Here is a 15,495-nt window from a genome sequence, read left to right as displayed (position 1 = left end):
GCTAGAAATCCTTTCGGATATAAAGAATTATATAAAACTAAAGTCAACTGGAATGGGCCTGGTTCTTTAGACCTCAAAATAAAGATGTTATTCAGGGACATTACAATCCCTTCTCCCTACCCACTAAAGGAATACCATGTACATTTACTTGTTGTCTCATAGACATTTTACAATTTTGTGGTTCATTTTCTCAATAAATTCTGATTGCTGAGCCCAAAAGCATTTGCAGTTACCACCACCAAATCAGCTGTAGTTAAAAATTCTCAATTTTCTTTGGCTAGTTTGAAATTTGTCAAAATATATATAAATAAAAACCCCAGAGATAGAGTCACTCTTTCCTAACAGTGAGACCTCTGTCACTTCTCCACTTGGAAGAAAAGAAACTCTAGCGCTAGAAACATCACCCTGAAGGAGGTAAAAGCAGTGTTCCTTCAGCATCAAAACTGGGGCCAGGGAGGGGCCTCCCTTTGACTTACCCCACCTTCCTATCTGGATTGTGGAGTGTTACTAACCTCCACAAATGGTCTCAGTTTTTTACTATATCTAAATAAAATAAAGGTAAGCCTGGACGCAGTGGCCATGCCTGTAATCTCATCACTTTGGGAGGCCGAGGTGGGTGGATCACCTGAGGTCAGGAATTTGAGACCAGCCTGGCCAACATGGCGAAACCCCGTCTCTATGAAAACTACAAAAATTAGCCCAGCGTGGTGGCACATACCAGTAATCCCAGCTACTCAGGAGGCTGAGGCAGGAGAATCACTTGAACGCAGGAGGCAGAGGTTGCAGTGAGCTGACGTGGTGCCACTGCACTCCAGCCTGGGTGACAGAGTGAGACTCCGTCTCAAATAAATAAAATAAAATAAAAGTAGCAGTTTCATTTGTATAAGGTCCAATGCTGAATGCCACTTATTTGGGGTTAGAGGTCAAAGAAAGTTTGCATGTCTGCTATGGTGTGTAGGGTTCACCACCTTAGTTCTGAGTTCCTCATTCCCATTCTTAAATCCTCATTCAAGACCTGTCTCAGTCACAGGCTTATGGGACGATAAAGAGGGATGTAAAAGGGAGAGGTGGGACATTTTTCCTGCTTTATAGCTTTGTCTAAGTTTGGCTCTGGCTTCATTAAGGAGCCAAGTGGGAAATACACTCACTGAGCTCCAGCCCCTGCCCTCTGGTCCTCACTGTTGTGAACATGTTGGAGATTAGCTCAGTGCCCTTCCTATTTCCGTTGGTTTTCTGGCACCTCTTATTCTAGTTCCGCTATTAGAATAGCCTATGGAAGAGGATCACATACAGCAAGCACAGGGGAAACACTCCAGAACCAACCACTGAATGAATTACTTGGCTCTATACCACATTCTTTTATTCCTTCTCCCTTTATTTTCTAGGTTAAATTTATTCTTGTATCATCTTAACATCTGAAACTATTTTTATTACTATTTTATCTTACTTCTAATGCATACTTAAAATACTTCTGATTGTACAGCAGTTTTACCATAAACCTTGCATGTCATTTTCCGATGAATCATGAATAACTCAACCAGACGCAGCGTGAGGTCAACAGCAAACATCTGTGTCCTTGGAGGCGGCCTTCTCCCCTTCACGCAGATGGCTGGCATCAGCTAAACAGCCAGTTATTTAACACACTCAAGCTGTGCACCAGGGCAGGCTGACCAGTGCTTACTGCTGAATATCTTACACATTAAAACAGGAAGATGAAACCAGAAAAAGAATACAAGGGTTAATTACTAGCTTATTAGTAGTTCCATTTTTCTTCCAAAGAAAACAGTTCTGTTGAGTCTCAGGTGGATGTTGGGTAGAAGCAGGACAGCCAGGCAGCGCCGCTTTGAAGTGTGGCTGCAGGGCTTGCGCTCTCCCCAATTCAGCTGTTGAAGCAGGGAAGAGACTTCAAAGCCGGCTTGCTGTTGTTCCTGCCAGTGGGGTGTGTGCAATTCCCATCAGTTTGCTTTAAGGAAAAAACGGAGAGGAATTCATCTCCTGTCACTTGCCAGGGCTTGATGCTCATCAAATAATCTACTAGTTTGTAGTTATGACCATCTCTATCTAGTGGACACAAAGAAAATTCATTGTGTGACTTACGTTTATTTATGTACATTAATTTTACACATCTGAGATAGCCAGTTTGTGTAATTTGTCCAGATTGTGCCACATGTCAGTGACGAGTAAACCACTCCTACTGCTGATTAAATTCACTTGTGGAGATATACAGTAGCTCTCCTAGGCAAAGGCAAGTTTAGAAGATTGTCCCCTTGTTGCTCTGTTACTACAACCCATAATTACAACTGTTTACAATCCTTTAGTCAGATTTAAATTCAACATGTAGGAAGTGCACTCAAACTCCTTTGTGAGTTAAGAATTATTCTGTTTGGTCAATTCACTTTGTACTATATATACATTTTTGAACAACACATTTTTAAAAGTAAATGCAATTTCCCTGAATGCTTTTATTTGGTCTAAACCTTAATTTCCATTTAAAATGTATATAGTTTATTTCACAATAAGGGGGAAAGGAAATACTTGAAGCCATTATTAACTTTTTTTTTTTTTTTTCTGAGACAAAGTCTTGCTCTGTCGCCTAGGCTGGAATGCAGTGGTGTGATCTTGGCTCATTGCAACCTCCACCTCTCAGATTCGAGCACTTCTCCTGCCTCAGCCTCCTGAGTAGCTGGGATTACAGGCGCATGCCACCACACCCAGCGAATTTTTGTATTTTTCGTAGAGATTGGGTTTAACCACGTTGGCCAGGCTGGTCTCAAACTCCTGACCTCGTGATCCTCCCACCTTGGCCTCCCAAAGTGCTGGGATTTCAGGCGTGAGCCACCGTGCCCAGCCAGCTCACTCTTATAATTGAAAATAGCTCTAGTTCAAAAACGGATTCTTTTGACTTATGTGGACAATTAAACTTCCCCACTATTACCCAGTCAGCTTTTATTTAAATAAACATGAAAAATTAGGTAAAAACATTTCATTATACAGTACAGCATGGGAAAAGATATGAGGCTCTTTAGGAAGGCTTAGCATGCCAAAAATGCAGCAGTAACCAGACAGCAACATTCACCAGTGGTAGTAATACTGCCTGGCCAGTGGTAGCACTACTACCGCAGAGTTGCCAACACCAATACACAGGCATCCATTTATTCAACAGCAGGGCCCCAGTATGGCCTAAAGTAGAGCTACCTGGTAGAAATGAAACGGGGATAAAAACAAACTCGCTCCTGGGAGCATAATGAGGAAAAAATCTAGTTACAGAAAGCTTCTAAAATTAGCACAGGAGTATGCATCATGATGTAGAAAGGACGGTCTACCACACAAGTTCTGAAGAAGTAAAGATCATTAATCAAAGAGCTGTTAACAGAATATTCAGGAGGCTGTGGCAGGAGAATCGTTTAAACCCGGGAGGTGGAAGTTGCAGTGAGCAGAGATTGTGCCACTGCACTCCAGTCTGGGCAACAGACTCTGTCTCAAAAAAAAAGAGCTGTTAACAACAAATTAATCTGTTATTGATCTGACACTTATCACTCACAGAATACAATCAAACAGGAAGTTATTATTGAAATAATAACTTGCGTTTTTATTTTTTAATATTGCAAATGGCATAAACTCCAGGATTCCCACTTCCCAAGATGTGTTTTTATTTCTCACTGATTGTATCCTGAAGGAATCACAGGTCTTGGCAAGGTCAAGTCACCATCGCTGGTTACACATATCCTGGATATGTGCAGGTTCCCTGTGTCAAGGCCTTTTGAGCCACTTGGAGATGTAATTTAAAAAGGCAAAACAATGCACAGAACAATTGGGGAAAAGTTACAAGTAAAATAATTTTATGCAGACAGAAATGTTTTTAAAGCTGTTCATGATTTAGTAGAAAGAATCAGGAGCTTGAAACAATTACTTCTGTTGCTCATTTTCTGAGGTTTCATTCCAATGAGAGTTGCACACTGTCAGCTTGGTTTTGTGGCTGCTGATAGTCGTACTTTCTTGCTATTCACAACAAGAAAAAGAAGATATAAAATTAATAAAACTGCAAAATGATTACTACTTAACAACATTACAGTCAAGTCATGATTCTCAATGAAGAATTAGTTTTTGTCTGTTTGTTTCAGAGATAGTCTCCCTCTGATACCCAGGCTGCAGTGCAGTGGCACAATCACAGCTCACTACAGCTTCAACCTCTTGTGCTCAAGCAATCCTCCCACCTCAGCTTCCCAGGTAGCTGAGACCACAGACAGACACCACCACACCCGGCTAATTTTTTATTTTTTTGCAGAGATAGGGTCTCGCCATGTTGCCCAGGCTGGTCTTGAACTCCTGGCCTCAAGTGATCCTCTTGCTTTGGCCTCTTAAAGTGCTGGGATTACAGATGTGAGCCACTGCACCCCGCTAAGTAATTAGTCTAGAATTAAAACAATTTTGTTTCTTTGGAAAAGATGTACTACACTTCATGATCCTCTAATTTCTCAACACTGCTGATGCCCATTTTTATATGTTTATTATTATTATTCATGTATCAGGATTATTCATAGCTTTAAAATATAAACATTAAGCTATTAAAATTTCAAAACTGTATTTATTTTTGAGACAGTGTCTCACTCTGTCACCCAAGTTGGAGTGCAGTGGCACAATCATGGCTCACTGCTGCTTTGACCTCCCAGGCTCAAACAATCCTGCCACCTCAGCCTCCCAAGTAGCTGGGACTACTGGTGGACATCACCACACCCAGCTAATTTTTTTTATTTTTAGTATAGACAGGGTTTCACCATGTTGCCCAGGCTGGTCTTGAACTCTTGGGCTCAAACGATCATCCTGCCTTGGCCTCCGAAAGTGCTGGGATTACAGGTATGAGCCATCATGCCTGACCTAAGCTATTAAAATTAATGTTTAGTAATTTCTTCCTTTATTACCTGTCATTTCCATCTTAAAGTTAACAATAATGCTTTTGTCCACACATAAGGAATTTGACTATATTTTAACTTAAAAACCTAACAGGCTTATTGTTGATTAAACATATTATAAATGTCTTCAATATAAACTAGAAGAAAAAATAGACATGCAATTCTGTCTTCTTTTTGTACTTCTAAGAAACGTTTATTGAAGAAAAACTGTCTTAACTTGAAACTAGAGAAAATACAGGGCTAAAAATCTTTGTGTCATCCACTGCTTAGCTTTAAAACTTTCAATCTCTTCTAAGTTTTTTTTTTTTTTTTGAGTCTTGCTCTGTCGCCCACGCTAGGGTGCAGTGGCGTGATCTAAGCTCCCTGCAAGCTCTGCCTCCTGGGTTCACGCCATTCTCCTGCCTCAGCCTCCTGAGTAGCTGGGACTACAGGTGCCCGCCATCATGCCCTGCTAATTTTTTATATTTTTAGTGGAGACAGGTTTTCACTGTGTTAGCCAGGATGGTCTCGATCTCCTGACCTGGTGATCCACCCGCCTCGGCCTCCCAAAGCGCTGGGATTACAGGTGTGAGCCACCACGCCTGGCCAATCTCTTCTAAGTTTTTTACTAGCCAAGAAAGAGATACTATTTGTTTATGCTACTCAGGGTAGATCCAGATTTTTGTAGCCCAAAGCTTACAACTTCGGGAGTCTTCTATTAAAAAAAGAATTCTGTTGCCTGTGTCTTTGGAACCACCAGACTCTTGTCAGGACAAAATACATCACGAACACTAAGGACCCATTATGCTGGGATTCATTAAATGTGCAAATCCACACATGTGCTCACTGCTTATAAGCATAATGGCCCCCAAAGATGTCCACATCTTAACCCATAATCTGTGCCTATATTACCTCACAAGACAAAAGGGACTCTGAAGATGTGATTAAGGTAGGGACCTTGACATGGGGAGATGACTCTGGATTATCTGCCCAACATAATCAGATGGGCCGTTAAAATTACAGAGCTTTTTTCCTGCCTAAATTCTGAGAGAAGGAGATGTGGACATGAAATAGTCAGAAAGATGCAATGCTCCTGGCTTTGCAGATGGAGGAAGGGACTGTGACCCAAGGAGTGTGGATGGCCCTGAGAAGCTGGAGGAGGCAAAGACAGGGATTTTCCTTGGAGGCTCTAGAAAAACAGAACCGTGCAGGCACCCTGAAGTTAGCACAGTGTAGCTGCTGTGGAGCTGCTAACCCACCGAACCGTGAGACAACATGTTCGTGTGGTTTAAGCCACTACATTTGTGGTCATTTGTTACAGTAGCAATGGAAAACTGATACACCTTGCAAACAGAAATTTGTATCAATTTTATTTTATATCATTTCCATCAAAAAAGAAATAAACTGTGGGTTTGTAATGTATCTGCTATGTTACTGAGCATATTACTGACAGCAAATAACTTTTGTGTACATGTCAATAAAAACTTAGTTCTTTACTTAGAATTTTTCATACAGAGCTCCTGGCTCTGTACTTTTTTAAATTTTTTTTGAGACGAAGTTTCACTCTTGTCCCCCAGGCTGGAGTGTAATGGTGTGATCTCTGCTCACTGCAACCTCTGCCTCCTGGGTTCAAGCAATTCTCTTGCCTCAACCTCCTGAGTAGCTGGGATTACAGGCACCCACCACCACACCCAGCTAATTTTTGTACTTTTAGTAAAGATGGGGTTTCACCATGTTGGCAGGCTGGTCTCGAACTCCTGACCTCAAGTGATCCACCCGTCTCAGACTCCCAAAGTGCTAGGATTACAGGCGTGAGCCATCACACCTGACCCCAAGGCTCTGTACTTTTTTTTTAAACAATACTTATGTTTCTTTAAAAGGATTTTTTTTTATGTGGTAAAACATACATAACATAAACTTTACCATTTTAACCATTTTTAAGTGTACAGTTCAGTGGCATTACATATATTTGCATTGCTGGGACTATCACCACCATCCATCCACAGAGCTCTTCTCATCATCCCCAACTGAACTCTGGACCCATTAAACTCCCTATTCCCCTCTTCCGTAGCCCCAGGCAACCACCATTCTACTTTGTGTCTCTGTAATTTGCCTCACGTAAGTGAAATAATCCAATATTTGTCCTGTTGTGACTGGCTTATTTCACTTAGTGTGCCGTCTTCAAGGTTCATCCATGTGTAGCATGTCAGAATGTACTTCTTTTTTTTTTTTGAGACGGAGTCTTGCTCTGTCGCCCAGGCTACAGTCCAGTGGTGTGATCTTAGGCCACTGAAACCTCTGCCTCCCAGGTTCGAGTGATTCTCCTGCCTCTGCCTCCCAAGTAGCTGGGATTACAGGCACCCGCAAGTGTGCCCGGCTTATTTTTGTATTTTTGGTAGAGACAGGGTTTCACCATCTTGGCCAGCCTGGTCTTGAACTCCTGACCTTGTGATCCACCCACCTCAGCCTCCCAAAGTGCTGGGACTGTAGGTGTGAGCCACCACTCCCGGCCAGAATGTCCTTCCTTTTAAGGGCTGAATAACATTCTATTGTATGCACCACACTTTGTTTATTCATTCATGGGCTGAGGACTTATGGGTGATTTCCACCTTTTGGCTATTGTGAATAATGCTGCTATGTTGAATTAAGTTATATGTCTTATTTTGAGCCAGTAACACATGGAAATGGTATGAAATACAAAAGGAACAAAGGATAAGTATCTGAAAAACATATTAAACATCTGAAAAAAGTACTAAGTTTTCATTACTTACGATTTCTAATAACATTTTGCTAAATGAACTCAATTCCAGAAAATCTATTTTAAACGTGCGTATGTGCATCTTTCAGCACAGAATATACTTACAAATGGAATACATTTCCAGTTGTTGTCTTAAACGAATCTTGCTTATCGTGTCATAAAAGTTGGGCTCTGACAAAGTTTCCTCTGTAGATGGCACACTGAATATCCTCATAATTCTCCTTTTGTTCCTAAACACAAAATCCATGCAGAAGAGATGTTTGTATTAATGTCTATAGAGTTGTAATATGCTCATGATCCTGGTCATCAGAAGCTGTGGTAAAAGGACTTAAATGACAAGACCATTTTACTTTCTATTTTGTCTTTGAGAGCTGCTTCCTTGGCTCAAAGTATTCTTTCTTTCACTAAAAAGTATGAGGCTGTGAGGAAAGTAGCTGAACACATCCATTTAACACAACAAAGTGAAGTTCCTCCATTGTGATTCTCCTCAATCCTCCAAAAGCCAAATATCCTATGAGAAAATCACAAACAAGAAAACAGCTGATTTTTCCTCCCTTTCATGACATCCAGATAAAGCTAAATGACTGGGCTGGAGAATAAACTGAATGTGAGCAGACCTTAATTTTGGAAAGTAATGAATAAACATATTTCTTAAATACAATAGGATGGGCTTAGTGGAGACATCTTTTTAAAATTAAGAACAGCGTGCCTCTGCTTTTAAAAGAAACATGGGGAGGCGGCAGTGGCTGTTTTTAGAGGAAAGCGGTCACCTGCCAGGTGATCAGTGATGGTCAGGGTGCCTCCTCTCACCACCCCTAGAGTTCAGCAGCCAACAGGCCAGCTGCTCCAGGAGGGTTCAGCTGAGATCTGGGCGCAAGTGCGGGCTCTGAATGATTCCTCAGGGCAAACGTAAATTATTTCTGGATTACTAATTACCTTGAACTCTCGAATGCCTTTTTCCCTTGGGACAGGATACCTGTAAAGCATGTGTCTGCAGAAGCATCCCAATCTAACACTGCTCTTCCTCTTTTTAAAGCATCCCTGCACCTCCCCCTTTTTACTGTACTTCTGGGAAAGGAGCCAGGGAATGTGGAAAAGCAGTTAAATTAAGCTACAACATCTGGAATTAAAGCAGGAAATACTTATTGAAGATTTACACTATATGGCACACCAAGGACCCAAAAGTAAAAGACAAAAAAGACATGTCGTGGAATGGACAGACAAGTAATCAGATAAAACTAACATTGTTTAATAAGTGCTATGATATAGTCATGCACAAAAAACAAGGAAAAGCTTATACTGGCTAAAGGGAGATCTGCTGAATACATAGGAGTCAGTGTTTCTGCATTCAGGGACTTAAGCCAAAAAAAATGTGCTCAATGAAGGGTGACAATGAACCCAGGCTGGATGATAAAATTGGGCTATATTAGAAATTGCAGAATTGAGAGTTTAGTGCAGCTGGCCTGGGGGCTGAGAGTGCTACTTAACTCTTCACTTCTTAAAGCGATGGGGTTTTCTTTTTTTTTTTTTTTTTGAGATGGAGTCTCACTTTGTCACCCAGGCTGGAGTGCAGTGGCATGATCTTGTCTCACTGCATCCTCCTCCCATGTTCAAGTGATTCTCCTGCCTCGGCCTCCCAAGTAGCTGGGATTACAGGCTCATGCCATGATGCCCAGCTAATTTTTTTATTTTTAGTAGAGACGGGGTTCACCATGTTGGCCAGACTGGTCTTGAACTCCTGACCTCAGGAGGTCCACCAGCCTCAGCCTCCCAAAGTGCTGGGATTACAGGTGTGAACCACCGTGTCTGGCCAGCAATGGGGTTTTCAAAGCCAAACCTTGGCCACCAATGCTTGAGACCAGAGTAGACAGTGTCTTTCAGCACTAGAACAAAAATTATAATGAAATTTCTTTCTTTTTTTTTTGAGGCGGAGTCTCGCTCTGTCGCCAGGCTGGAGTACAGTAGTGCGATCTCGGCTCACTGCAACCTCCAACTCCCTGGTTCAAGTGATTCTCCTGCCTCAGCCGCCCAAGTAACAGGGATTACAGGCACGCACCACCACGTCCAGCTAATTTTTGTATTTTTAGTAGAGACAGGGTTTCACCATGTTGGCCAGGATGGTCTCAATTTCCTGACCTCGTGATCCGCCCACCTCGGCCTCCCAAAGTGCTGGGATTACAGGTGTGAGCCACTGCGTCCAGCCTGATGAAATTACTTTTATGCATTCATTTCATATTTCTTAAACTAGCAAAACTTGTAAATGCACAGTTTTTATCTACCCTGAGAAACAAAAATTTACCTTTTGGCATACATGAAGAGACCGAAGCTAACAAGGATAACTATCAAGTAAACATTGGTGGCTTCATTCCAGGCTTCATGAACAGTATAATCAATAGAACCATCGTCACCCATCACTCCATAACCCCCAGCCATGGGGCTGTAAGAGAGAAAAGAAAGCAGGGTTTCTTTTAATTAATGATGGTAGCACTGTCTGGAGAAGGGTTGGCCAACATATGGCCTGCTGGCCAAATCCAGTCCACCACCTGTTTGTGTGCAGCCCATGAGCCAAGAATGGGATTTACATTTCTAAGTGGCACATTTTAAATGGTGCAGTTGGCCCTCTCTATCTGACGGTTCTGCATCCGCATAATCAACCGTGAATGGAAAATATTTGGAAAAAAATACAAATTTTAAAAAATACATTATACCAACTATTTACATAGCATTTACATTGTATTAGGTATTGTAAGTGCTTAGAGATGATTTAAAGTACATAGAGGATGTGCTTAGGTTATATGCAAATACTATGCCATTTTATATCAGGACTTGGGCATCTACGGATTTTGATATCTGAGGGGGTCCTGGCACCAATCTCCCAAATGCCAAGGACTGCACCTACACAATATTGATTTTGTTTCAAAGCCCACAAAACCTAAAATATTTACAATCTGGCCCTTTAAGAAACTTGGGATAAAAAAATAATATTACTAAAAGGACTGAGCTTGAAATGTTATTGCAGTTTCCAAATTGTAACACCCAGAGGAAGTAACAGAATACTTTAAAACAGAGACTCTGCTGGGCGTGGTGGCTCAGGCCTGTAATCCCAGCACTCTGGGAAGCCGAGGTGGGTGATCACCTGAGGTCAGGAGTTCAAGACCAGCCTGGCTAACATGGTGAAACCCTGTTTCTACTAAAAATACAAAAAATTAGCTGGGCATGATGGCGGGTGACTGTAATCCCAGCTACTTGGGAGGATGAGGCAGAAGAATTGCTTGAACCTGGGAGACAGAGGTTACAGAGAGCCGAGGTCAGGCCGTTGCAATGCAGCCTGGGTGACAGAGCGGGACTCCATCTCAAAAAACAAAAACCACAGAGACTCAACACCTGGCTGTGCTGCTACAAAAGTGTTGCACAGCAGCCTAGCAAGGATGTGACAGCCAGAACATGGCTCTCTCACCCCGCATGCCTCCCACACTGGGAAACGTTTAGAGCTTTATCTAGTTTTGGCCTGCTGGACAAATTTGGTTGAAAGAAGCTATGGGATGAAAAGATACATTTCGCTATTGACACAGCTGTGACATCTACCCTAGGAAATGCATTCTTTGGACATTCCCACAGAAAGTTACAGTGGTCACAGCAAGTGCATCAAACAGCAAGTAAAAGTAATGACTTCTTCTTTGTGTTTGAGAAGCTAACTGAATTTTTCCTTAAAGACAGAGTTCCTCCCTTGTGTTGGGACACAAAAGGTAAGTCTAAGTAAAATGACCTAATATGTAAAGAAAATCCAGAAGTGTTGTTTTAGACACTCTGTATACAGGAGAAAAATGGACAAATATAAGTGATAGTTGCACTGTAGTTTCTGAGAATCAGTCATTTTCTAATACCAAGAAAAACAGTCTAAAAAGTTGTTTGGTGATTTTTTTCTACGCTGCCTACAACAATGAAGGCATTGCAAAAATTCTTTCACTAAAATGTCTTGCAGGAGTCCATGCTGTAAACCTCCAAAGTGTTCATTAGTGTAGATTTGGCCAGCTAGTTAATATACATGTTTTGAGGGCAGAGTTCTTTCTTTTAGCTTGCCTCTATATGAGAAAAATGAAATTTCAGGAGAGGTCTGCTCCTAAGCCACATGGCATGTTTCTGCCTTTCTGACAACTTGTCTTTGTCAGATGTTTGGGGACATACTGTACTCCTTTAGAATAAAGTGATTATCATGAACAGCCATTTAACTTCAACTCTTCACACTGAGGGCAGGAGTGATTTGACTAAACTAACTATGGGTGTCTGCTGAATATAAAGATTTGTCTCGTGAAAATTAGCCAGAGAACAATAAAAACAGAAATTAAGTTGTAAAAATTTGCAGATGCACTATCTAAATATTGTTTAAACACTAGACTATACCCAATTCCTAGATACTGAAGACTGGCTGTGGATTTTTTTGAGTGAGAGGTACGGAGGTATTTGGCATTTGGCTTTTTTTTTTTTTTTTTTTCCCTGAGACAGAGTCTCGCTCTGTCACCCAGGCTGGAGTGCAGTGGCACGATCTCGGCTCACTGCAAGCTCTGCCTCCCGGGTTCACACCATTCCCCTGCCTCAGCCTCCTGACTAGCTGGGACTATAGGAGCCCGCCACCGCGCCCGGCTAATTTTTTGTATTTTTAGTAGAGATGGGGTTTCACCGTGTAAGCCAGGATGGTCTCGATCTCCTGACCTCATGATCCGCCCACCTCGGCCTCCCAAAGTGCTGGGATTACAAGCGTGAGCCACCGCGCCCGGCCGGTATTTGACATATTGAGAGTTTCAATTCTTATTCCTCAAAACTAAATTCCAGAGTTCCTCTGAATGTAAATTTATGGTTTATAGTAAGTAATCAGCCTACTTTAGACATGGAAACTTTTGGAAGCCCAGACACTATAACTGTCTTTATAATTTATGGAATCTCAAACTTCGTTGGTGCCAAAGTGTAAAATAGCAACAACCACCACCGTGTTTGGCAAAAAAAAGATGACTTTATGTGTCTGATTTGAGATGCTGCAGAAGGCCCAGGACAATTATGCAGCAAGGGAGGCAGCTTTCAGGATTGAGAGTTATTAACAAATTAGGCAAGAAACGGGGAGCCATACAGCACTGGCCACTAGAACATTTCACGGGTGTCATTTATCTGACAAATTACAAAATGTTTCCTATTTTCTAATGACAAAATGGATCAGAACCAGGTTAATTTCTTGCTTTAATTTTTCACAAGATTCTGTTCATGTGCCACTCAGTAAATGGTATATTCCTACTCAAAGCGCTACTTCCTCCTGCCCCAAATATGCAGGTCTTTAATTACACTTAGGAAAAAAATTTCTAATTACTGCTGACATAGAATGGTAAAATTTTAACGTGAATTATACAACCTATATTATACAACATGATTGGTATGTCATGAAGTCACTCTTCTGCGCTTCCAGGCACATGCACTTGAGTTATTTTTAGGAGTGTAGTTGTGAAAGATTTGCAGAGGGGAGGCCTTTCCCGCCCAGTCCTCAATCATGATCAATGGCATGACTTTGTAAGGCTGCCAGGAGTAAGGAGTGCTCTGGTCCTGAGTCACAGTACAGACCCACAGCCCACAGGCAGCCTGAACTATGACCCCGTCCCCTCCTCCCCGGCATGCCACAGTGTAACCAAGTGTACACACATACACCTGCTGCGTGCTTACTGCATACCACCACAGCCTTCCTCTGGAATCTAAAGCAAGACACCTTTTTTCACATTTTCCTGTAATGTAATGCTTGAACTATTTCAGTAAGGAGAGGCTAGGATGGGCTGAATTAAGTCTCAAGTAAACAAGAGTATATAAACTTGCCAATATATTACAATTAGGGGTTGGTTTTAGATTGACAAACTTTTAGGATGAGAACTACTCTTTTTTTTTTTTTTTTTTTTTTAACAAAAACAGGGTCTCACTCTGTCACCCAGGCTGGAGGGCAGTGGTGCGATCTCGGCTCACTGCAGCCTCGACGTCCCAGAATCGAGGGATTCTCCTGCCTCAGCCTCCCAAGTAGTTGGGAATACAGGCAAGTGCCACCATGCCTGGGTAATTCTTATTTTTTTTTTTCAAAGACGGGGGTGGGGTGGGGGTCGTCTCACTATACTGCCCAGGCTGGTCTCAAAACTCCTGAGCTCAGGCAATCCGCCCGCCTCAGCCTCCCAAAGTGCTGGGATTACAGGCGTGAGCCACCATGCCCAGCCGAGAACTACTTTTTCTAGGGACTAGGTCACTGTATCATAAGCTTTAAAATCTGTGTCGTGATTTTGGGTTCCTGATGTCATGTCTAGGTGGTTCTAAAATTGACCACCGCTTGTCATCGTGCCTTGAATGTTATCATTTTTGTCTCTCACTTAGAACTTTGTTACTTTGATACAAATTCACATTGGAACCACTTAGTTCCTAGAGTCCCTTACAACAAAATCCTCTGCATCAAAAAATGGGATTTCTTTCTCTCATCCCTCTGAAACACTAAAGGCTTGGTATCCTGAAGCCGAAGGGTACATACAAGCTCACAGGCCTTCACCCAACATCCAGGAAAGCAATTCACAGGTGCTGGGCAGTCCACAGAGTCACTGAATTATCCCAACAACCCTGCTGGGCGGCACTAAAGCTCCATTTTACAGGAGAAGAAACTGGGGTGGCGGCGGTGGTTATATAACTTGCCCAAAGCCACACGGGCCTGGGCGTGGAGGCGCGGGGCTGTTATACACACGACTCCCAAACCTGAACTCTTCCAGTCTTGGCCCCGATCCTGCGAGACCTGCTCCTTCCGGAAGAAAGTCAAGTGGAGCAGGGAGAAAATGTAATCCTCTCCCAGGAAGCAGCCCGGGTCCCGGGGCGGCGAGGCTCTAGGGACGTTTCCGCCGCCCGCAGGCTGCGCGTGATTCAGCCTCAACCCTCCCGCCGAGCCCCCGCCGCCCTGGCAGATGGGCCGCCGCAACTGGCCCGTGTGCGCTTCCGGAAGCGGGCGACTCGCAGCTCCACGCGACGCGGAGGGGCTCCGCGCCGGGACCGGGCAGGTGCTCGGAGCTTCGGGGACCGCACGGGACCGAGGGCAGGCGGGCGGCCACCCCCCTTACCCCCGCGTCCGGGGCGGGGCGGGCGGCGCGGGGCGGGGCGGGGCCGGGTGACGCGGCCCCGCCGGGGACCGGGAGAAGCCGGGACGCGGGGCCACTCACGCTGCCGGCTCCGGAGGCGGCACGCGGCCAGCGCTGCTCCGCTCCGGGGCTCTTTACCCCGGAGTCGGGGCCGGGCGCGCGGGAAACGGTTACCGAGCGAACCTGGACGCCCTCTGCCTTCGTCATTTCCTGCCGGCCGGTCGGTTTCCGGATGAAACGAGGAGCCAGGTCTTTTTTTTTTTTTTCCTTTCCCCTTTTCAGTTTTTTGAGCCGGAGAGACGCAGCGGCGGCCCCAGTGCCGCCCCCGGGCGCGTGAGTGGAGCCGGGCTCCTTTCCCCTACCGCGCCGCGACCCCCGCCCGGGCTGCGCGCGCCGCCTCCCGCGAGCCCCCGGCCCGACTCCCGGGCTCCCGCGGGTGGGGGCCGGGGCTGGCGGGCGTCGGCGGGGCTCGCGGCGGCGGCGGGTTGCGTCCCCCGCGCCTGCTGGCCCACGTGGACCTGGCCGTCGCTTGCCGTGCGGCGCCTTTGCGAAAACTCGACGGAAGTGGCAGGGACCGGGCATTACCTGCGAGTGCCGGGCGCCTCCTGCTCCGCTGTGCGCGCTTGGGGTGGGACTCGGCGGGGGAGGGGTCGTGTACGTTGTCCCACCAGGCGCAATGAAGCCGAGCGGCGCAGAGGATTTCTTTTTTGGTCTT

General features: G+C 44.3%; 3 protein-coding genes across 9 annotated transcripts in view; 2 read left to right on the top strand and 1 right to left on the bottom strand.

The window, feature by feature from the left end:
• The window catches only part of PLAT (plasminogen activator, tissue type), a 507,407-nt gene that overhangs the window by 125,133 nt on the left and 366,779 nt on the right, over positions 1-15,495 (top strand). The gene's annotated exons all lie outside the window — the stretch shown is intronic.
• On the bottom strand, positions 2,429-15,491 carry SMIM19 (small integral membrane protein 19). Of its 5 annotated transcripts, none has more exons than XM_003823283.6 (4): positions 15,366-15,491; positions 9,947-10,084; positions 7,753-7,877; positions 2,429-3,999 (listed from the first exon to the last, which is right to left on the bottom strand). In XM_003823283.6, the coding sequence occupies exons 2-4, from the start codon at positions 10,078-10,080 to the stop codon at positions 3,935-3,937; spliced, it is 324 nt and encodes a 107-aa protein (XP_003823331.1). In that variant the 5' UTR covers positions 10,081-10,084; positions 15,366-15,491; the 3' UTR covers positions 2,429-3,934. The 5 variants fall into 5 exon arrangements, with proteins under 5 accessions (XP_003823331.1, XP_034821914.1, XP_034821913.1 ...); XM_034966023.3 differs by lacking the exon at positions 15,366-15,491 and adding an exon at positions 14,964-15,151; XM_034966022.3 differs by lacking the exon at positions 15,366-15,491 and adding an exon at positions 14,862-15,001.
• SLC20A2 (solute carrier family 20 member 2) overlaps positions 14,549-15,495 on the top strand; it is a 123,908-nt gene continuing 122,961 nt past the window's right edge. Inside the window, exon 1 of one of the 3 annotated variants that reach the window (XM_034966017.3) lies at positions 14,549-14,702. The gene's annotated coding sequence lies outside the window, so the exon portion shown is untranslated. Of the gene's footprint in view, positions 14,703-14,855; positions 15,030-15,495 lie in introns of those variants that run through there. The other 2 variants (XM_034966016.3, XM_063607175.1) reach the window with 2 other exon arrangements.

This window comes from Pan paniscus, chromosome 7, assembly GCF_029289425.2.
Source record: "Pan paniscus chromosome 7, NHGRI_mPanPan1-v2.0_pri, whole genome shotgun sequence".
Taxonomy (NCBI): Eukaryota; Metazoa; Chordata; class Mammalia; order Primates; family Hominidae; genus Pan; species Pan paniscus.
The sequence above is the reverse complement of the archived record's forward strand: the minus strand, read 5'-3'. Positions and strand labels throughout refer to the sequence as shown.

Coding starts and splice junctions, on each gene's coding strand:
- SMIM19 (XM_003823283.6), bottom strand. CDS start 10,080: ATGGCTGGGGGTTATGGAGTGATGGGTGACGATGGTTCTATTGATTAT. Junction 7,878..9,946: donor CTCTTCATGTATGCCAAAAG/GTAAATTTTTGT, acceptor TTTTGTGTTTAG/GAACAAAAGGAGAATTATGA. Junction 4,000..7,752: donor ACTGGAAATGTATTCCATTT/GTAAGTATATTC, acceptor TGTTGTGAATAG/CAAGAAAGTACGACTATCAG.